Source organism: Elephas maximus, chromosome 2 (genome assembly GCF_024166365.1).
Source record: "Elephas maximus indicus isolate mEleMax1 chromosome 2, mEleMax1 primary haplotype, whole genome shotgun sequence".
NCBI lineage: Eukaryota > Metazoa > Chordata > Mammalia > Proboscidea > Elephantidae > Elephas > Elephas maximus.
In genome coordinates this window covers 17489984-17513642 of record NC_064820.1, presented here as the reverse complement: position 1 = coordinate 17513642, position 23659 = coordinate 17489984, and the positions used below count along the sequence as shown (strand labels likewise).

Sequence of the window (23659 nt, the reverse complement as noted above, 5' to 3'; positions counted from 1 at the left end):
TAGAGACAGATCAGGAGAAAAAAGGAGTACAAAACCCTAAGAAAACAACTAGACTACGGGGGCTCTCAGATTCTCTCTATATCTGAGTAGCCCGCTTGACACTCCCTAGTCAAGTGTACTTTTACTACTAACCCTCTGCTTGCTAACAAACCTTTGCCTGCTTGGCACCACTTGTCTCAGTGTTTGAATTCTTTCCTACACCAAAGACAAGAACCGAGGCCATTCTCCAGTAACAGGACTACCCACAGGTAAAAGTAAAACTGACAAGATTATACTTCATCTAAACAAACAAGCCAAAAAACGAAATGAACAAAACAAAACTTACTTACATCCATACACTCCCGAAGATCTCTTACGTAAGCCTTTTCAGTCTGAATCAGCTCAGCCATTATGAACCTTGAACAGAGTGACACAGTGAATAGTTAACAGCCAGGATATATGCTTATTTTATTATTTAATTTTACTAAGTTATGAAATAAGAAGGCAGCTTTAAAAGCCATCTGTTTTAGAGAATTAACTTGAGAATCAAAAGAACAGTAAAAGCATCCAGTTACCAACTCCAAGGAATGAAAAAGATTTTGGAAGAAATCTTATTAAGGTATCTAGGGTTTCTCAACCTCAGCACTGTTGGCATTTTGGGCCACCTAATTTTTTGTGGGGGGTCGGGGGAGGCTGTCTTGTGCACTGTAGGATCTTTAACGGCATCACTGGTCTCCACCCCCTAGATGCCAGTAGCACCCAACCCCCCAACTGTGACAATCCAAAATGTCACCACACACGGCCAAATGCCCCTGGGGGGCGAAATCGGCCCCGGTTAAGAACCAGTGCTTTACAACAGTCTTGTCTTTATTAGACTCTACTAACTGGCAACTTTTAAACACCTAATTTTGCATCACGAATTTCTTCTACTTAGTAGTACTACTCATGACCTATTCATGACAAATGGCATTAAAACAATTTGTCAGCCTCACAGAAGTGTGGAAACGGGGATGAACACGAGACGCTGTTTCTGAACCAGGTGACAAGGACACAGTGGTGGATACAGTAACTTCTGGGCTGCAAAAACGAACACATTCCGAGCAACTAAAAATAGTAATGCTGTTGACTTCAGAGCACAAAAGTACATTCTTCCAGCAGACATCATCTTCGCTTTCTGAGGGAACCCTGGGAGGATTCAGAGCCCGGCTTACTCTTTCCTGCGAGCTGACTTCCGCTTCTCCTCGTTCAGCTCGTGAGCTGCATCCCGGAGCTTCACCTCTGACCCCGGGGTGCTGGCGGGGATGATATCCAGTTGAAGACTTTTACTCTGTGGAATGAAGGCAGCAGTGGACCTTGTTAATTAACTCAACACGCAGGACGTTAACAAGAACACTGAGATTTACTCAGTTTTCGTAGGGCAGTTTACCGATTTGTTGGAATCTGAAGAAATCCCCAGGGCTTTCTCCAAAGAGGTCCTGTACTTCTCCATCCGAACAGAGAAGTCTCTGTACCTCTTGTCCACAGCGGTGACACATTTTTTTATCTCTGCCGCATGGGCATGCCCCTTTTCACAAAAGCCATCAGCCAGCTGTATCAACAGCTTCACTCGCTCTTTGGTTTGCTGCAAAAAACAACAGGAAAGTACTATGTAGCAAATGAAATCTGCTTCTAGAAACTCAAAACATAGGGGCCACCAGGGACAGAGTACCCAATAAGCAAGGTACACACAGGCTTAACTATGCTTATTCAGTAACCGTGGTGAACCATTTCACCTGGTTTTTATCTGGCTTTGATGAAGCGCTTTCAGCACAACCCATGTGAAATCGTGCACTACAGATTAGTAAGTCAACAATTAAGCTGGTGCATACAGTGCCTACTGGTTAGTCCCTCCCTGGCGGCAACTTGCCTACGACTCTGAGTTCTCAACAAGAAGAAAAAAAAAAAAAAGCAGTTGGTTAAAACTTAGATTAAAACTCCAAGTCCATCCAAACCATCTCCCTGATTCCAGACTCTATTTCTTCAGCTCGTCTGCAATAAATTGCTTTTGTGACTCGCAGAAACTAGACTTTCATTCAACAATGTCCTCATCTGGCTGGTGCCCAGTAAAAATGTGTAGAATGCATGGATGTTCACAGAGGATGTTCTCTCTACAAGTCTCTTGCTCTCCTCCTGTGAACACAGTGTCACAAGACGGCTGGGCAAAGGCATCTCCTTGCTTTATGATATCAATTCTATGTGCCCAGCTACCCAGAAAGCTCTCGTAGGGCAGCAGCCCCCTTATTCTTCCATTTTCCTAAAGCCTATGTATAAAGGCTGTCTCCCCCGTGGCAGGCCCTCAACAAAATCCCCATGAAGCTCCTCTCACATCGCATTTTCCTTCCCTTTTTAACTCTCAGTGAATCTGGAGGAAAATTCTCTATTTAGGAAATGACCTTCATAGAGATATTTTTTGTTGTTTTAGAACTCTTTTAGAAAAAAAAAACTATTTCATTTTCTATGTGTGTAGAAAAGGAGCCCTGGTGACGCAGTGGTGAAATGCTCAGCTGCTAACCTTTGAAAGGCTGGTAGTTTGAACCCATTAGTCGCTCCCTCAGGAGATCTGCTTCCTTAAAGATTACAGCCTTGGAGACCCTATGGGCAGTTCTACTCTGTTCTTTAGGGTCACTATGAGTCGGAACTGACTTGAAAGCAACAGGTCTTTTTTCTGTACTTAGAAAAGGTCTTTTTACTAAGTCAAGCATAACTTCATTAATTTTTATAAAGTAAAGGCTAACCATAAAACAACGGCTGAATATAAGGCAGCAACTGCACTCAACTCTGATTTTTCTACCGATCCTTAGCCACATCCATTTTGTTTATTATTAACACTAGGCTTTCTTCAACATTCCCACGTTCTCACTGACATTTCCAATGACTGCAGCTACTGTTCTGCTCAGACGCCCTAGAGGCGGGATGGTTGAGCAGGCTTGGCTGCTGACAGGTTGGCGGTCTGACTTCATCCAGCGGCTGCTTAGGGGAAAGGCCTGGCAGTCTGCTTCTGTCAAGATTACAGCCCAGAAAACCGTATGGGGCAGTTCTACTCTGTCCTACAGGGTCTCGCTCTGAGTTGGAATTGCCTCGACAGCACACAACAACTCTTCTGCTATGGAAACTGCCTTGTTTTAGTAAAGCTGTAACCAGAAAAGTCTTTACAACTAAACATTCAGAAAACTGACTTTAAAAATCCTGAAAAGGAAGAAGGTCAGAGTTCAAAACCCGGATAAATTATCTTCTGAATTTGTAAAATAACAATCTGGAGCCAGAATTCATTAGGCAATCTCTGAAGTTGGCTTTAAAAATAGCTTAGGCTCTTAAAATCCCACAAGCCACCCACCTGGCTGAGGGGTCCCAGTCTCCACACACCTGGAGCTCCCCTGCTCCCCTCAACTCCTGCGTGGTGTCCTTGCCGCCTGGAAATCTCCATGGCCCCTCCAGGTCTTTGTTCAAACAAAGGTCACCTTCTCAACCCAACTCCCCTGACCACCTTATTTAAAACTGCAGCTTCCCTCCCTGACCCCAACTACCCTAACTTTGGTCGCTCAATTTTTTTCCCGTAGCACTAATCACCTTTTTGTTTTGCTTACTGGTATCTCAAGTAATATCCATGTGTATGGGCAATCAGTATTTACTGAAGAACAACCTAATACTAGGTTCTTTATGCAAGTGTGTATAACGTCTGTGATGTTAACGGGGGAGGCAGTTTACTTTTCTGAAAAAGCATATCAACTCATTAATATCTGTGGAAAAAAAATCGCTATCGTGATTCTATGAAAGCTTTTTATTGGGAAAAGTCAGCAAACCTTGAAAGGCTCTAAAGCTTTCTAGGGCCTCGTCTTGTGTGGAAATGAACTCAAGCAGAGTGACGTGAACAGAAAAGCCTGTCAAACAAACCTCTGACGAGTCATCAAGATGGTACCTTGCTGGATATGTTAAGACAAGCTTAATTATAAGATGAGGAAATAAAATCTCAAAATTTCAGCTTTCAAATGATAAATTCCAAAAGGGATTTAAGTTAGAAACATTACTGAATTTTAATATTAAAGAGAACTAATATGAGCAATGCAGGGTTTTAAAAAAAACTGGCTCCTCAGATAAGGTTTCACTGCTGTGTGCCAAGACAGTAACCTGTGGAAAAGCAGAGAAGAGTCATACTGTACCAGTACTAGTTGTTGCTGAGTCGATTTGACTTGGGGTAACCCCGTATGTGTCAGAGTAGAACAGTGTAACATGGGGTCTTCAATGGCCGATCCTTCAGAAATAGGTCACGGGGTCTTTCTTTTGAGATACCTCTGGATGGCCTCGAACCTCCAACTTTTTGGTTAGCAACTGAGTATGTTAACCATTTGCTCAGGGCCCCCAATCATTCCAGTTTATACTCCCCCCTCCCGTAATGGACTTCATCCCATGGCCTCATCAACATGGTGTGTGATCAACTTTTTGATCTTTGCCAATCTACCGGGGAGGGGGATGGGATTCAGTGTAGTTACGATGGACACTTTTCTCATTTTAAGTAAAAGTGATAATCTCATATGTTTAAGAGTCATTTATAATCCCTTTCCTGTGAAACATTTTTAATATGTTTTGTCTGTTTTTCTGGGTCTTTTTTTTTTTTCTTATTGGTTTGTAAAACCTCTGTACTAATGGGAAATCAGCTCTTTATGATATAACCTGGGTATGTATGTATCTTCCCCATATGTTTCCTTTCTGTAGACTTTGTTTATGGTGGACTAATCTTCAGAAAAGTTTACATTTGTGTGTGCCTGTGGGGGGGGGAGGTGAATTTATCACTCTTTTCTTAACTTCTCCAATAACCACTTGCCGCCAAGTCAATACAGACTCATGGAGATGTTGTGTGTCAGAGCAGAGCCTCAGGGTTTCCAAGTGGCTAAAATCTCATATTTCTTCTAATGCTTTTATATTTTCACTGATTACATTTAAATTTATATCCCTCAGGCATTTATCTTGGTATCAAGGGAAGACATAAATCCAACCTTTTTATTTTTTTCCAGAAAGCTACCCAACACCATTAAAAAAAAATCCTAGGTCTTTTAAATGAAAGATTACATGACTTTTCATCCTTAATCCATCTGTTATCTCTAGAGGTTGTTACAAAAAATAGATTATTATTTAGAAAGCATATAAATATAAATTGAACAACTCATCTACAGGCATAATTAAGGAACTCAAGAAAAATAAGAGTAAACTGAATTCCTAAGTCTATGTGCTCAAAAGAACTTGGATGCATCAAGTCACCAGGAAGATGTGTACTCAATGGTCTTAGATGCTTTCTTGCAAAGCAAGGCAGCTAGCATCCAGACAGCAGGAAGCAGGGTGGGAGAGGACTGCAAAATTCTGAGTGACGCAGTAAAGCAGTGGGTTCAAACTGCACCTCGTAAAAATCACCTGGTGGGTATGTGTGAAAAACGCCCACCCCCGGGGCTCTCTCCTGAAGACTCTAAGTCAGTGTACTGGATTGAGGATAGAAATCTGTTTAAAGAAGCACCCACAATGTGGGGGCAGTGGTGCCTGCTGAGACATTATGCAAAGTAACTGGGCCATGTCTCCATAGGACAGCGGTGAGAGACTATGGTTTGGCCATAAACTTTTCTTTCTAATAGCACTAAAAATTTTATATAGGCAGTCTCCGGATTACAAATGAGTTCAGTTCCTAAATCTGTCCTTAAATTGAATTTGTATGTAAATTAGAATAGTTAAGTACACTTCATATGTAATGTCAAATATTTGTCTCAGTAGATAGTACACAGTGTACTGTTCTATGCATAGAAAACATTTAGGAAACACTTCAGATACACAAAAACATCTTTAACACAATACAGTAAAAATAACATTTTGATGCCTGTTGCAGAGTATCACCTGTTTGTTATCACAAACCATTGTACATACCTCAAATTTTAAAACAGGCTTTACGGAGTGGGTTTGTAACTATGGGTTGTATGGAAATCATTCGTAACCCGGGGACCGCTTATAACACTGATCGTTATAACAATAGGAGTGGAAGATTGTCCTGTCAGAGCTAAGGATTCTCTATATTAACAACAACAAATAATTTCTAGATATGGTGACAGAGGGCGAACAAGCACAGCAGCCTGGTTTCAACATGAAAAACTAAATGACAGCTCCAAAAACCAAAGCAGTTGTTCTCTGATTAAAAGAGAGAAGCCAGAAACCAAACAAAAGCAAGAATTGCCAAGAAAAAAAAAAGTGAGGGTGTTCTTTTCAGAATCTACTAGTTCTTTCTAGGATAACTAATAAGTCAATATATTAAACAAAGGGACAGCTTTACATATTTGGGTAAAAGGCCAGGTGACACCTACAATTGTAGGTGCTTATTTCCTACACAATACAAAGACAAAACTATGCCTGCTACTGCCCCCTCTTCCAGTAGCTACACCTCACATTTGAGGCAAAGGAAAACTTGGGAATAATGGCAAAATTCTATCATCTGAACACCACTGGTGGAACAGGGCTGTCCACATACTACTCAACTCTAGACGGTCACATTCACAACCTAGTCTACTGCATGACGCCCCCTGGAGGTGTGCAGTGAGCAGGCTCTCTGACCATGAGCACCGGTCTGCAGAGTGGAACACCGGCTGAACTTCTAAGTCAGCAAAAAGGAGAACATCTGAAATATACCTCTAAGGACTATGCTAGGCATTTTCTTTTTATTGACATTTTCAATAACATTCTACTGCATTTTCGGTGAAAGTTTACACAGCTAGTTAGGTTCCTATTTAACAATTTCTATACATACACTAGACATTTTCTTAATACTTTTCTAAATCAAGGGATATGCAAAAAAACAAATATAAATCATACAATACACATAATTATAATATCCAAACATTAACAAAAATGAGAAAACATTCAGCCAAAAGTTTGCTGTACCTAAAGAAGGAAATGATATGATCCTTACCTGCGTAGAGGGTCTGCAGAAGGAGGGCAGGTCAACTGTCCTCTCTGCAACGTGGGGTCCTTCTCTCAGCACCCATTGTGCCCCCTGGGAAGGGCTATCGTTGCCTGCCTGCCAGAGCCCACCCTCCCCAGATGCTCATGGGGCCCCCTCTGGGGAGAGGTCTTCTCCCCGCGCCCTGCAGAGATTAGTCTATCTGTACCCCTACAAGGCAGCGCCATCCTCCAGAACTGGGACCACGTGTTCGCAGAGCCCAGCACCCCAAGGGGCCAAGCGGAAATAAACTTACAGTTTAGGGGAGGGGGTGAAGGTAGTGCGGGATAGCAGGAGGAGTCAGAAATTGTTACAGAAAACACGAAAACGTGCAAATAGGCATAATACAAAGTATCTGTTTTGTGGAAGCGATTTTAAAACTCCCCTTTAGACATATTTTCAAAGCCAGGTTAAGGGCCACAACAGATAATCGATTGCGTTCCTCTACAGGAGTACTTCATTTTAACCAAAAATATTATCCAGCTGGGATCATTTATTTTCCACTCAAGTTTGAATTCATTTTCAGCTTTTCTAAAAACTCAAATCTATCATCAAAAACAGGCACTTCTGAAAATATTACACAGAATATATGCTCAAAAATGATGGAGGAAAACAAACAAAAACCACAGGTTTAGAAGGTAACTCTAGAAGGGTCTCCAAACTGTTTTCAGTTAAGCGGAAGCTTCCCTCTGCAGGTACACACTGTGACCGGGGGTGCGGTGGGTAGAAAAACACGTCAAATGTGTGAATTCCTACGCATTTGCTTAAAAATTCGTATTTACTCACACACACTGCACACGGCACTAAGACGTGCTTTATTCTATGCTGATTTTCAGGAGAAAAGTGAAAATTCCCCCAGTGTTACAGACCTCTGAGCAACCACTGAGAGTGAGCAGGAACATAAACACCAGCTATCACAAAAACCAAAACAAAACCAGTTGCCGGGGAGTCGACTCAGACTCATAGCAACCCTAGGGGTCAGAGTACAACTGTCCCATAGAGTTCCCAAGGAGTGCCTGGTAGATTCGAACTGCTGACCTTCTGGGTAGCAGCCAAGCTCTTAATCACTGCGCTACCGGGGCTCCACCAGCTATCACACACATACACGATTTCATGACTGAGCTGAGTGTCAGCAATACTACTGAAGTATTTTTCACAAACTACCAACAGAGAAAGAAAGCGCCAGCAGAGCATGTCAAAGTCAGTAAGAACCCATCGTGTTTCATAAAAACAGCAACTACACAGTAAATACCTTGGAAAGAGGCAAAGAAGAATGAAAAGGACAAAGGAGGAAAAAAGGAAAGGAGATGGGAGGTGTGGGGAAAGGAGAAGAAACCAAGAGCCAAGTGAGTGGGAGGAGACAAACAGGACAACTGGAAGGACAAGCTCGGAAAGGCAGTAAGGAGTACCAGCTACAACTAGCATGTAACAATCCATTCAGCTCATTCTGCTTCTCTAATTTCACATGGCATTTCCCAAATGGTATTTTTTGAGAAATGCCTCATTTATGTCAAAGGATTCTGCTTTCGGTTGATTTGGAAGAACCTACGCAGACTTACTGGCCACTGAACAGAAGTCCCTGGGTGGTGCAAACGGTTAGCGTGCTTGGCTGCTAACAGAAAGGTTAAAGGTTGAGGTCCACTCAGAGGCACCTGACGATCTACTTCTCAAAAAGTCAGCCATTGGAAACCTCATGGAGCACAGTTCTACTCTGACACACGGGGTCGCCACGCGTCAGAGCCAACAAGATGGTCCATCACCAATTTTCATTTACCTTTGCGGTTATCTGGAACTCCTCGTGCTCTTTCAGGAGCTCCTGGGTGTGCTGTATGCTTGAACCTGTGGAGGTGTGCGTGGAAAGGTAGAACTCCCCGTTATCATGGATCCATTCTAACGCCTAGAGGGAGAAGGAATGAACAAAGTTCACCAGCTGAACTTTTGTGAGCCAAGTCCCAATTTCTGAGCGTTTCATTTGAATGTGAAATCATCAGCCAAGGCTGGCGACATCAAGAACTCTCCCTCAAGGAGTGACAAGCTTCTAAAGTATCGTTAATTCCAAAATAATTAAAAAAAAAATGACATCCTAGAAAGTTATCATCATGCCACTTATGTAACAACAAAAAGTTCAAGAATTTCTTATAACCATGAACCTAAAGGCACAATAAAAGTATGGCGGAAGACCCGTGAGAAGGCCTTTGTAAAGAATACTGAGAAGGCCTGGGTGAAGGGGTAAATCCCTCCCACTGCTAAGTCTCCAGACATTCATGGTACTGAAACTTTAGAACCCTAACAGGACTTTTTAATTTAAAAGAAGGAAAAAGAAAGCAGATTCATATTCCTACTTTAGACTTTTTCTTGATATTCCTGTGCCCAGTGGGAATGCTCAGGTGTGTAACCACTTGACTAGCTCTCCTGGGGGCTCCTGAAGAGGAACAAGACCACAATATATACACTTCACTGGGGAAAGGCTGGTCCAGGAAATAGTGACTTAATCCTCTTAGCTAAAGGAGAGAAATTATCTCACCCAGGAGAGAAGGGGGCCAGCCAGGCTAGGACTGCAATGGAATGACACAGTTCTAAGTCATCTTCTTGCACATTTTCAGAGACGAGCTTTTTTTTTCCTTATATTTTTATATATCTAAAGTAAAATCAGACTAATTTAAACATACACATCTAAAAAAGACAATGCCACAGAAAACAAGCACAAAAAAGGAGAAAGCTTTTCTGTCTTTCCTAATCCTCAAAGTCTCTTCAGATATCTCACCACATTTGCCGAGTTTAAGTACAAAAATGAAAAGGAGCTACAACCCTTCTGGGCATTCAGCATACTGGCTGGGAATTGATTTGCAATGCCTGAGCATGGCCAGCTCATCTCTGAAGCAATGTTAGCAATGATACAGAATTCAGACAGAGACTCTTCAGGCCATTTCTTCAAAAGTCCTTCATTGATCGATTTGCAAAGCAGCCTGCCCCAACGCCTACTATGGAGGCCGGTATGCTGTGTGAGGCGCTTAGCTTAGGCCCTGCCTCCAAAGACCAAGTGGGGAGAAAGACAGATGGCAGAGACGAATAAGAGAGCGAGGTGACCTTACTCAGAGGGAGGTGACCTTACTCAGAAAGGGAGGTCAGATGAGGTAAGGGCTGAGCTGGGACCTGCGGGCTGGAGGGATGGATCCATCAGCACGGGAAGAGCCAGCACCGAAAGTGGCCCTGGGCTGAGCTAGCTCGGTCTGCTGCAGGAGAGGAAGATGCTAGGCCAGGTATCAGGGAGGGAGGGAGGATGGGGGGGAGCTTCAAGGTCACCGGTTGGGGCAGGCTGTGGAGGGGCACAGTGTAGAGGGGCAGGCTGTGGTTGGAGGGGGCACTGTTGGGAGGGGCACAGTGTAGCAGGGCACGGTGTGGAGGGGCAGAGTGTGGAGATGCACGGTGTGGAGGTACACACTGTGATGGGGCATTGTGTGGAGGGGCACGGTGTGCAGGTGTACACGGTGGAGGGGCACGGTGTGGCAGGGCACTGTGTGGAGGGGCATGGTGTGGAGGTATACACTGTGGAGGGGCACTGTTTGGAGGGGCACAGTGCGGCGGGGCATGGTGTGGCAGGGCATGGTGTAGAGGGGCACCGTGTGGAGAGGCACCGTGTGGGGGGCACCGTGTGGGGGGGTACGGTAGGGAGGGGCAGGCTGTGGAGGTGTACGCTGTGGAGGGGCATGCTGTGGAGGGACACGGCGACAGGAATCATGAGTTCAGCTTTGCCTTTGGTGAAGCCAAAGTTGGGAGATGCTGAGGAGGTAATAACTGGGACACAGAAACCTGGAGACCAGGGATGGAGATCAGAGCTGGGAGGTATCGACAGAGCAATACGCAGAGGTGAAAGAGAAACAAGAACAAGCCCTGAACTGAGCCCTGGAGAAAGCCAATGTTCAGCGTGGAGATAAGAAAGCAAAGGCAGCAAAAAGCCTGAGGTGGAGCAACAGACGAGGCAGGAGGAAGCCAGAGAGGAGGTGCCACAGGAAGCCTGGAGGACAGGGAAACAGCCCTGGGGTGGTGCCATGGGGCCAAGACCTCACATCTCCACATCCCACTAGTGACAGTGGCATCCACTTGTTCATCTCAGAGTGCCATATTGAAAACTGTCAAACCGATGAAGGCCTCATGACTGTCCTATTATAAGTAATCAATATTTACCACAGTGTTGTGATTAACGAACTGAACCCAACTGGGAGTGAGGAGGTCCAACGGACCGTCATCAGTAAGGACACCAAGTTAATGATTTTATTTTTGGCAGATGGGGTGACTTGAGCAAAAAGCAACAACACAATCCATTGTTTTCCTCTGTCTAGAGAGTTATTTACAATTTTGATTCTCTGTATCTGAATAATTCTTTGTATTTCAACAGAAAGATAAGAAAGATACACAAGAAGAGAATATGAAACAATCTCTAGTTGGAAACAAAATCAGGCTTCCCGTAACACTGAAACCTGGTTGAGCGATCTTTAAATAGAAAGTACAGGAAATGTAATTTACACATTGAAGGAAAGCATTATCTGCTGCCTCACTCTTGGGAATGTGGCTACTACACAAGATGGCCAAACAGGAGGACGTCTGGGTGAGTCCCTCAGGAGAAAGGCTGAGCCTGGGTGGAGACCCAGGGACCATGAGCTCCAGTTTATCTGACTCTAGGGACATGCGCCGTTCTGAGGACCTGGCCACCCACTGCAAGGCTAACACGTACCAAGGTGGACCAAAATATATTCCCTAAGTGGGAAACCTATGCAGAATAACATTTCATTTTTCCTGGGTTAGTTTAGAAAGGTTTTATTGAACGCCTACTAGGTGTCAGGCACATGCTAAGTTGCCAGGCTAATTCGGAAGACTGCTCAGGTCTGAGGTTCATTGTTAAGATGTGGGTCACCACTGAATGACAGTACTGAAGAGGCCCCAGTGGACTCTGAGCTCAGTTACAGGGCCAACACGGACGACACACATCGAGCACCCAACCTGGGCCTGGCCCATCCTCAGGTGCCTTCTCCACTCCCTCCTGACACACTGAATTCGGGGTGAAGAGTTTATGGATTCTTGAGCTATTGATAAGGCCAAAGAGAAATGTTAACAATCTTGAATGTTCAAGATAGAGGTCTTTACCCCCAAATACCTGCTTCAGTGACTGAGACAGAGGCAGGAGCACTTTATCCCAAAATGGCTGAGGGAGGACCCACTGTATTTTCTCCAGATGTATCCTCTGAATGATGTCTCCACCTTAGCCAAATATACGGAGATATTTCGACTATACTGAATTATTGAAAATTCTATCACATTTTTTAGCTCAATTTATCTGAAGAACAAAATTTTGTCCTCACAATATAAATTCAGCAACTTAAAAAAAAAAATCATCATAGTATTTACACAGGAACAGACCAAATTCCACAATAATTTGTAAATAATCGTACCTATTATTTGTATTTTGCTGTTTTAGTGATGAGAGAAAAGCAGTAGGGCACACTCACTGTTTGAGGGCCAAACTCTCCAGGTGAAAAACTTGTATGAGGTTGTGGGGTTACTTTTTACAACAAATTGTTAATTAAAATGCAGGGTTGTTTGGTTATTAGAAAGTGGTTTTCAGAACTGCTGAGGTGTCAGTAACTGCCTATCTGATATAGAGGAGTAGGTGTGGAGGATTGGGCACAGTGGCTGACCTGCTTGGCGCTTCTTTCGAAGACCACGTACTGCTGGCACTGGTCCAGCCGTCTCTTCCTCATGGTCCAGTAGTGCAATACCCTGTTCTCCCGCTGGAAGAGTTCATTCAAGATATCTGCGGAAACAAAGAAAAAGATCCATGTTGGTGCTGGCAATTAAACCATGAGGAAACAGATGTAGAGGAAATGCAACTTACACATCGAAGGACAGCATCGCCTGCTTTTGGTGCTTGCAATTAAACCATGGGTTGCAGAGTAGAATTGCACTCCATAGGGTTTTTAGGGCTGTGAACTTTCAGAAGCAGATCACTGGGCCTTTCTCATGAGGCCCCTCTGGGTAGGTATGAACCACCAACCTTTTGGTGAGTGGTCAAGTACTTAATGGTTTGCTCTACCCAGAGACTCCATCTGCTTATCTCGTTTAATAAATGAGAAAAAGAAAGGAATAAGAAATAGATATTAAGTAACTTGCTAATGGGGCTAAAATTAGCGACTAGAGTTAGAACCAGAAGCCCAGTCTCTCTCAACCTTGTCTTAACTTTGAGTTCCTTAGTTCATCTTTCTACGCATGGCTAAGACAGAAGGAGGGCTGAACACCCATGGGTTGAGGACAGCCTTTGGATGTCTTGTTGCCTAAGTGGGCTAGGCCAGTCAGTAGGGCAAAGCCAGCACTGAAGACTGGGGGTGTTTGTCCCATGGTTTAAAAACTTACAAAATCCCATTCGTTTTTATTTAAAGGTTTTTACACAAATGCCAAAGGAGTCATGGTGGCGCAATGGTTAAGAGCTGGGTTGCTAACTGAAAGGCTGGCAGTTTGAACCCACCTAGTAGCTCCTCAGAAGAAAGACTTCGCGATCTGCTTCCGTAAAGATTACAGCCTAGAAAACTGTAGCGGACAATTCTATCCTGTCACATGGGGTCGTTATGAGTTGACTGGTCGGCAACCAAAAACAACAAGCAGATGCCATCTCAAGACAGGTTCTTAAATGAAAAAATCACACTCCTGTCTTGCACAATGTTCTCCGTAAGCACATCGACCAGGCTGCTACTCATTCTCTTATCCAATGTATTACCTCAGAAATGAAATCACTGGAAACTCAAGGTTTGGTCTTAATACCTCAGGTTAGCTGGGGTGGGACAGGCATAGCCTTCCTTCTCTGTCACACTGGCAATGTGACGATGGTTGGGAAAAATATCAGTATTAAGGTATTTTGCTCAAGACTATTAAAACTTCCCTGTAGAGGGAATATAGTAATATGGTAAAGATAGCACTTCAAATCTGTGGAGTACAAGAAGAAATCAGAGTGATTTTAAAAAATATACAAACTCTTAGGAGAGGGAAATAGATTAGTAGGGAAACAGAAACATGAAAAAAACTGATTATATAAAAATTTAAAAAGTTGCAATGAACAATAATCACTATGAAAACACTACACAGATAAAAAACCAGGGAAAACCATTGGCAACATATACGACACAGACCGAATTTACTTAATAGTCAACAGAAAAAAGTGGACAATTAGAAAAATGAGCGAAGCATATAAACATGAAGTTCCCAATTTTTAAAAAATGGCCAGTAAACATACAGAAACACGTGTAACCTCACTCAAACAAGACCATCTTCCAGCACTTTCCTGGCAGAGACTGAGGACATCCTGGTTGGACAGGGGAGGGGAAACGGGAGCTCGTCATCAGGTATTACTGAGGGACAAAAACCGAACATAGCTCTGGTGAAGGTGGTTTGGCAACAGGTAACCACACTGAAGACGGGCATACCTTTGAACCAGGAATCTATCTTATGTACTTACAGCATTCAAAGTACTCACACACGCATTCAAAGTACTCACACACGCATTCAGAGCTACCTGTACTCAGATGCACCAACACTGACGCGCTGCTTGGGACAGTGAAGAGCTGGTCGCAATCTACCTGCCCATCAATGGGGCACAGGTTAAATCAAACCATGAAACACTATACGCTGAAATACTACGTGGATGTTCGAAAGGACCCATTGCTGTCAAGTCAATTCCAACTCAGAGAACCCTATAGGACACAGTAGAACTGCACCATAGGGTTGAACCACCGACCTTTCGGTTAGCAGCTGAACGCTTAACCACTGCTCCGGAGCCCTGGTGGCTTAGTGGTTAAGCACTCAGCTGCTAACTGAAAGGTCAACAGTTTGAACCCATCAGCTGCTCTGCGCGAGAAAGTCATGACAGTCTTCTTCTGTGAAGACCACAGCCCTGGACACTCTATGGGGCAGTTCTACTCTTGTCCTGTAGGGTCCATATGAGTCGGAATCAACTGACTTCAACAGGTTTGGTTTTCTGTTTCATTTATTAAAATGGACAGAGCAGATCTTTAATTCTGACATAGAAAGATGGCTAAGATATATTTATTATTAAGTAAAAGAAGCAAGCTGCAGATATTCATCCACATAATACCATTTTTGTAAAAAGTAGTAAGTGGGGTGGGTGTGTGGAATATAGACATCCATGGAGCCCTGGTGGTGCAGTGGTTAAGTCTCGGCTGCTAACCTAGCGTAAAGCTTTTGCTCCCAAGTAGATGCTGGAAGACCAGCATAGAGCATTTCTCTCTGAATTCTCCATGGCATCTAGCATTATGATATACGACAGTGAGGCACAGCGAATATCGAGTCAGTGAATAAATGAAACGTACTCTTACCCCTTCCCTCCCCAATAGGCACACCTATCAAACTAGAACAACCTAGAAAGGATCACAACACCTCTGAAAAGAGAAAACAGAGTATGACCAGCACACAAAAGCGTAAACTGAGAGTTGGTAGAAGGGAAATTATTTTTATTCGAATCAAGTAAACTAATAAGCAATGCAAAAATATTCTAGCTGAATCATGATCAGGAGAGGGACGACGTCGAAGAGAAAAGTTAATAACAGACATTTTACTTTGTCTCTAAGGTTTTCTTACCCAGGAAACCAAATATTCACTGTAAAGAAACTCCTGATCAAAATTAATTCTGCCAGCTGTTTTTTTCACCCAAAGTTGCTAATTTTTTCTTTCTTATGCAAAGCCATCCTTGCTAAATTTGAATTTCAAAAGGTATGGCTGCAGGTGGGTGGAGGGCCAAAGACCACCTTGTGACCTGGTATCAGCTGATCTCAGTAAAAGTGGGAGGGGAGGGCAGGGCTCAATCAATCCTGTTAGGGTTAGACAGTGGTTGAACTTCTATTCTTCTCCCTCCTCTTCTCTTCATAAATTGTAACTTGCTTTTTCTAGAATCAAAATGGTCTCCCTATACACATACAGGAACCCTGGTTGGCGGAACCCTGGTTGGCACAGTGTTAAGAGATCAGCTGCTAACCAAAAGGTCGGCAGTTCGAATCCATCAGGCGCTCCTTGGAAACCCTATGGGGCAGCTCTACTCTGTCCTGTAGAGTCGCTATGAGTCGGATTCGACTTGACAGGAACAGGTTTGGTTTTGGTTTTCCTAGCTCATGATGGGGATTAGAGTTCAGAAAACAGGGCCTTAATATCAAGATGGTTTTAAGTAATTCTCACCATCTTCTGATGATCCATTTCCATGTCATTTTAATTAAACATGTAAAAAAATTACAATTAAACTTGTTTTAAAATTACATACCACTTGAATGCATTCTCACTGTAAACTTTTCAAACAATTTGAATTCTACAGAATAAAAACTAAGTCTCCTTCACTTTCCATCCCCACCAGCCCCTAGCTGATAACTGCAACGATGGACTCAAATGTACCCACAACTGTGAGGACGGCACAGGACCGGGTAACGTTCGTTCTGTCATCCATAGGGTAACCCTGGGTTGGAGCCGACTTGATGGCAACTAACAATGTATGTTTTCCCAGACCTTTTTTCTGTACAGTTATAGATGCGTATGTATTTGTATGATATACATATGTGTGTAGACATACATACGGATTTGTGTATATATATATGGTCTGACAGGTTTTTAAAGTCAAGTGAAATCAAACTAATATGGAAGATTTTATTGTATTTTTAAAATGCCTTAATATATAAAGTTAACATTTTACGGTAAGCGTACTGGCAAATAATTTCTTGATTTGATCGTTCAAAAATAATTTGCCTGTAAATAATTATGGTTTTCATTTTTTCCCTTATTTACAACATATTTACTTACTTTACCAAAAACAGCCATGGCAACAAATATTCTGAACGCTGCATTTTTCCCTTTTTGTATTCTTCAATTTTATTCAATAAATTATCAACCTATTCAATATATTTTATTATCAACCCATTTATTTTTATTAAGATAATTAACAAGGACTTCATTCATGTGAAATATGAAACGGACAAAGCTTTAAGATAAAGGCTGAAAGCAAAATTTTTCAATGCAACTTGTTAAGCTCCTTCCATTGCATATCAGGCATTAATCGAGGTGCACTCTGCTGACTCCTAAAATACACTTACTTTTAACTTGTTGCTCAGGAGCTTTGATGTGCGTCACCATTCCCGGCATGTTCACACTATTCCTGTGCAGGTATTTTAGGAAGACATCTGCGTTCCTTCTAGCAAGTGTGCAAGCCTAAGAAATAATGGAGAGCGATGTAAGTCTTACATTAACGTGTCCTTTCAGTATACACAGACGACAGCATTTGGCTCTAACACGTCTTTACCTAAAACTTACATCTGGCCAACGTGTGGTTTGGAGGATGCATAAGGTTAAATACTGCTCCAATTAAAAAAACAAACTCTCTCTTCCTCTCTCTCTCTTGCTAACCTTGCTCTGATGAAACCAGCTGCTATGTTGTGAGTTGCCCTATGGAGAGGCCCACGTGGCAGGGTGCTGAGGGCAGCCTTTGGCCTACAGTCACAGAGAAACAGAAGTCCTTCCCCAGTTGAGCCTTGGTCTGACCGCTGCAGCCCTGGCCAATGCCCTGACTGCAGCCTAAAAGAAATCAAGAGCCAGAAGACCCAGCTAAGCTGTGTCTGAGTTTCCATAAAGGCCAAAGAGTAAATATTTTTGGCTTTGCTGGTCACAAGTCTCTGGCTCCCTGTTGTAACTACTCAATCTTGCCATTGTAGACAAAAGGAGCCATAGATAATGTGTAAACAAGTGGGTGTGGCCGAATTTAGCTCTCAGGCCATTGTTTACTACCCCGGGTTTAAACCACTGAACTTTGGGGTGGTTTGGTATAAAACATTATTGTGATGATAAATTACTGGGATTACATGTTTATATTATATATTTGTGTAGTAGATAAAGCAAGTAAATAAGTGTGTTAATGTATTAAAAACCAATGTTTTCATGTAAAAGGGATAGAAATATAAAAATCAAACCAGCTAAGAAAAAAAAAAATTCTTAATTTGAATTGGAAATATCAGTAGAGACTCAGTGTGTTTTTCTCTCAGTAATTAACAAATAAAAAAGTAATTAATAACACCAACAACAAAAAGCACCTTAGTTCCATCCACTGTAAAGACCTAGAAACAATTACCAACCCAATAGTAAGGAGCTCCCTAGTGTCCAGACTGTGGTCTCTAAACACCATTTGCCACTAGAAGAGCTCCTCGAAGTAAAGATTAATTCTAGATCTGGGGCAGGAAATGTACAAGGTAAGTATGAAATAAGTTGTCATGCCAAACAGCAAGGAAGCTGCTGAAGACTACTGGGGTTATGACAAAAGGACACAGGTGCCAACCTGACTTGAAGGGGATCCCACCGATGGGCCAAGCTGAATATTAAAAGGTAAGTGACTATGACTCAAACAAAGCAAGCTTATTAAAATCCATGACGATACTAAAAAACAGTCACATTTAGAGATTGCTAGGCCAACTCATTGTTCTAAAAATGGTAAAGGAAGGCAAAGAATCAAGCATTTACCTGCCTTTCCTGTATAAACTATATTTCAGAATAGCCAAATAGCTGATGAGGGAAAATTCTTCTTTATAGGAGAATACTAGCTAATTAGGGCAAAAGAAATGATAGAATTAGTATATTATCATTTTGCAACTCTTAATGAAACATATCACCACTGGCTTATACTAAGGCCACTAGGTGAAAGGCTGATGGGGAAGTTCGTAATGGCTGAAGCAGACTCACCACATTTGAACCAATGATAAATTGTAATATCGCACAGACGAAAAGAGGAGAACCAACTATCATGTCCCTCCCTGAAGTGATGCAGTAGGAGCACATGGCACCACCTCTAAGGTATTCTAAGTCCCCTTCCCCCCAAACACATACACACACCTCAAACCTGAACCTGATGTAATAGAAATCTAGAGGACTAAGGACAGCATTAAATGACACCAAAGGATGCAATTACTGAAACTCAAAATGGGGGGGCCGGTGTTCCACAGTCTGAGTAACCTATTTCTTCAATTACTAATTGATGATGAAAAGGGCAGAGGAGGAAACTGTTTGTATTAAAAGAGACGTAAGAGATATACTACCCAAATCAGTATGTGGATGTTATCTGGATCCTGATTAAAGCCAAGTATAAAAAGACATTTATGGAACAATCTAAGAAATTTAAATACTCAAGGATTTACTGTTAATTTTTTCAGATATGGTAATAGTACTGTACTCATGTTCTAGAAAGAGGAATTTAATATTTAGATATATATATTGAAATATTTATGAGTAAAATTATATAATACCTAGAATTTGAAATAATCCAGTGGCAGGGTGGGGTGGCATATGCCCATCCGTTGATTACTGAGGCTGGGTGAGGAGAACACCGGGTCTAGGTTCTCTCGTTTTGTATAGATTTTTAAATTTCCACAATAAAAAGTTTAAAAATATCCAGTACACATACAGTACACAATTTTAGTTGAACGAGGGAATCCAAACAAACTTTTGATTATTTTGATTTATAATTTTACCTAAATACCTTTCTTAATTATGTTAACTAAGTGGTATTCAATTTTGCTCCATGTTAAATGGATTCCAGAGAAGTAGAACCAAATTATAATGATTCTAACTCAAAATACCCTAATGGGGGTTGGCATTTAGTAAACAAATATCAGCAATAGGATGGGGCTGAGCCTTTAAGATCCTGTTTGAAATAGTTACAACTAATGACTCTGTAGAAGCTACAAGTGTTTTCGCATCTAACTTGTTTAAAAAGAAAACCACTGTGGTGGAAGCTCAAAATAACAGATAAAACTTTCAAGGAGTTACAATTTAATCTCTCAGACTGAACAATAACTCTCTGTGTCAAGACGAAAGATCACCTTCAGAAAAGAAACAAGAACTACTAAAGGTACAGGCAGTCCCCAGTTACCAACGTCCAACTTACATACTACCCCTGGTAATGAACCAACCTCCATAAAGCCTGTTATGTTGAAAATTCGAGCTACATATAATGGTTCGTAACGACAAACAGGCGCTATTTTGCGATGCACATCAAAACGTTTTTATTACTGTATTACTATGTTAAAGATGTTTTAATGTATCTGAATGCGTTTCTTTAACATTTTTTAAGCACAGAAACGTACACTGTATAGTATATACTAAGACAAACATTTGACGGTCATTAAGTATGAACTGTACCTAACTGTTCTGATTTATGAACAAATTCTACTTAAACACAGGCTTAAGAATGGAACTCCTTCATAATCCGGGAACAGCCTGTTACACGACGGCGTCAGAGGGTCAGAATGCTGAAGCAATGAGAACAACAAAGCCTCGTAAAGCAACAGTGTAAGTAAAAGCACACCTACTGGAGGGGTCTGGGCGGGGACGAGCAGAACCTCAGAAATTCTTTTTTAGGGTCAGAGAATGCAATGTGGAAGCACTCATGTCAAATGTTTCTATAAACATTTTGATTCTTTAGTAAAAGCTGCTTCAACGAACATTTATATATTTCTATATGTAAACATGATGACATAATTTTTTTAAATTTCTCACTTTAATCTTTTCAGAGCTAAAACTTCCAGCCTGGTTGAATGTGATCAAATCTGTCTTGTGGAAAACACTTCTTGAATAAGCATCAGTATCTGATCTCGTAAGCCAAAAAGATAGTCTTTATTCCTAAAGAGGTGGAATTTTCAGAGGAAGGTTCTTTTCAGCCACAGACATTTTGTTTCACTAAACCAACTGCCCCACTTGTCAGTCAACGTCTACCAGTCTCTCCTTCTGTCTTCAGAACCTGGTGGTATTGTGCTTCTAGGAAGTACCAACCATTCTTTATCCACGTGGATTTCTAGCTCCTTCTCTGAAAACTTGTAAGATGTGTAAATCACACATGAAAAGGATCTTACAATGTTCTCTGATCAACTGACTCATCGCTGACGTAATATTACCACAGTCACTCTTCCATACGATGTGTGAGGTGTGAGCTATGAAGGGGAGTCTCCCTTGAAAAGCCAAGACTGTGATGGGACCTGGATGGAGGAGGATCTGCAGCCCACAGGGTTGCTTCTCACTGAGAGTTAAGACACTCTCCATCGTCAACACCTGAACCCCTTTGGATTTGTGTAGTGTCCAGTGAGGCCCTGGCACCCAAGACAGTCAATGCTGTACCTTCAGGAATGCTTCCTTCTGTTCCAGGTGCTTGCTGATCATTGGCGTGACATGGTCCGTCTCAGAATTAGGGCCCAGCTTGTCGGCTCCTCCGCACCAGTCTTCTTCCCTCTTGTACTCCTGCTCCAGGCTCTCGAGGACACTGCACACCTGCGAGCATAGGAAAGTTCCCAGCTCAGAGACCACCCGCACCTAATGTCACACAGCCGCATCTTTAGGAAGCATCTGCACTCAGGCCCTGGGGATGAACATGTTGGCCAAAGTGGCCAGGACATGAGAAGGAGCTGGGGCTCTACCCTACTTGAGGACAAACGCATAGACCAAGGTAGGCAGGCCTTACAGGAAAAGTACACAAAGAGAGATGAATTTTTTCTCTCTCTGGGATGTTCCTGGTTATATATTTAAAGAGAGAAAAAACATACCCTTTTACTTTCCCGTCTACTGTTTTTTGGTACCTAAAACCCAAAACCGAACTAGTTGTTGTCAAGTGGACTCTGACTTATGGCGAGCCCACGTGTATCAGAGTAGAACTGTGCTCCCTCGGGTTTTCAATGGCTGATTTCTTGGAAGTAGATTGCCAGGTCTTGTTTCCATGGCACCTCTGGGTAGACTCTAACTGCCAACCTTTTGGTTAGTAGCCAAGTGCTGAACTGTTGGTACCTCGTAGGCAGCCCAAGGGAAGTAAAAAAACAATTTCAATTCTGGAACGCTCCTTTTCTGTGCTTGACTTGGAATTGACTTGTTCAGTACTCACTGACAAGCCAACGATGACTTGTCCAGTAAGATTAAGGTCAAAATAACAGGTCAGCTGGGAACCCCAGGAATGGAAGTTCTCTCTCACCTGCTCTGAGGTTTTGTAGAAGGCAACCGACGCGTTCACGAGCTTGAGACGGTCTTCCATCTTGAGCATCAGCTGCTGCCAGTGGGAGGCCACCTTCTCGGCGCAGTCCCTGATCATGTCCATGTCATAGTGATTGGCCTGCAGCATGGCCTCGGCCTTCTGCTGCACCTGCAGAGCGCTCTGATGTGTTTTCTAAGGAAAACAGAAGGAAAAGAAAACGCATAGTTAGCAAGGGTCTTCTCTCCCACATATGGGAAAAGGACTGGGATGGCTACAGTTACTCTGTTCTTCTTGATTTTATAGAAACAACTGCAGCTAACACTCACTAGAATGTTCCTAAAAAACACAGCATATGGTTCAGTAAAAACAATTCTGTTTATATCGACGTTATCTAATGAAGGATGAAATGCATTAACAATTTCCAGAATGGAGTCTCAGTTGGGGGGTTCTCAGCTTCAGAAATAGCAGGAAAGAATCTTAACAAGCGATATTCTAAAAAAAAAAAAAAGCCGTTGATGTGTTCCAGGTTTATTATTCCTATTGATCCTTCTTATAATAGCCGCTTGAGTCACATGAACAACAGGAGAGAAAGGTGGCTGTTTATTTTCATTTTCAACTTAAAATTTGGACTCGAGTGAAAAGTTCTCAGGGACTGCTGATTTTAAACAGACAAAAATTAAGTAAAAGCTAAGGATGAAACAACTGTGCTCTCTGGAGGTCCAAGCCCTATAATAAATACATCAAAATGAAAACAACAAACCCATTAAGAATTTGTGCTCCTTTATGCTCACGAGAAGAGCTACCAAGGGGGCTGAGAGTGAAGAACTAGAATGCTAGGTACAGCAGTCAGAGGGCCACAAGGTTCTCTATGGACACAGGTGTCTTTTTTAACCAACAGCTAAGTCTTGCATATCATCGGAAAAATTGCTAAGGAACCCATCAAACACTGCCCACGACACAGTCCCATTAAACAGCAGCATCCTGTACCCGTACACAGTGACCTGTCCTGGCAATTTCATTACTAGAATGACTTCACGCAGAGCAGTTTTCAAAACATGCAGACCACCAGCCTCAGGGACAATTGTCAAAGTGTGTCCATCGGCTCGAAGTAGTTGAAAATTAATTAATTTAGAGAATAAAGTAACAGTAATTTCTATGGCTTTCTTCTCTAGCTGCTAATATATATGTAAGTAAAGCAGAAAACAAGGAGTTTTCTGCAATTAAATGCTTTTTTTCCCCTTGACCTTACCTTGAGCCCAGCCACCGTAATTATTATCCTCTCTTCAACCCCACAAAAGAAACCCCTAACGATAACGAATCCACAGGTTGTGGGCGTTCACTGGTGCAGGCCTGGAACTGGCTTGTGCTGCTTTGCTGAGGCTCCTGCATAGCACTGACCCCTTGTCGAGGTGTGAGACATACTGAGGGACAGTGCTGCTCTTGACCAGGGGTCTGTTTGTTGATAACGGTGAACTCATGACTTGCACATCATCTCGAGCACAGGCCTGGGGGCTCTGCTGCCTTGAGACTGCGTATACAATAGGAATATACCTACATGACAGCGAAATATAAAGACACCTCAGCCAAGACTCCAGTCCGGGCTCTCGTGTTCCGCGGTGCTCCTGATGGGACAGAGTGGG

At 42.5% G+C, this 23659-nt stretch overlaps 1 protein-coding gene across 3 annotated transcripts in view; it reads right to left on the bottom strand.

The window, feature by feature from the left end:
* TRIO (trio Rho guanine nucleotide exchange factor) overlaps window positions 1–23659 on the bottom strand; it is a 423568-nt gene that overhangs the window by 124704 nt on the left and 275205 nt on the right. For all 3 annotated transcript variants that reach the window (XM_049861241.1, XM_049861250.1, XM_049861258.1), the window contains 8 exons: window positions 22020–22211; window positions 21179–21328; window positions 17119–17233; window positions 12679–12794; window positions 8760–8882; window positions 1406–1600; window positions 1191–1306; window positions 330–396 (listed from right to left, as the gene is read on the bottom strand). In XM_049861241.1, the coding sequence (XP_049717198.1) occupies window positions 330–396; window positions 1191–1306; window positions 1406–1600; window positions 8760–8882; window positions 12679–12794; window positions 17119–17233; window positions 21179–21328; window positions 22020–22211 (1074 nt within the window). The remainder of the gene's footprint in view (window positions 1–329; window positions 397–1190; window positions 1307–1405; window positions 1601–8759; window positions 8883–12678; window positions 12795–17118; window positions 17234–21178; window positions 21329–22019; window positions 22212–23659) is intronic.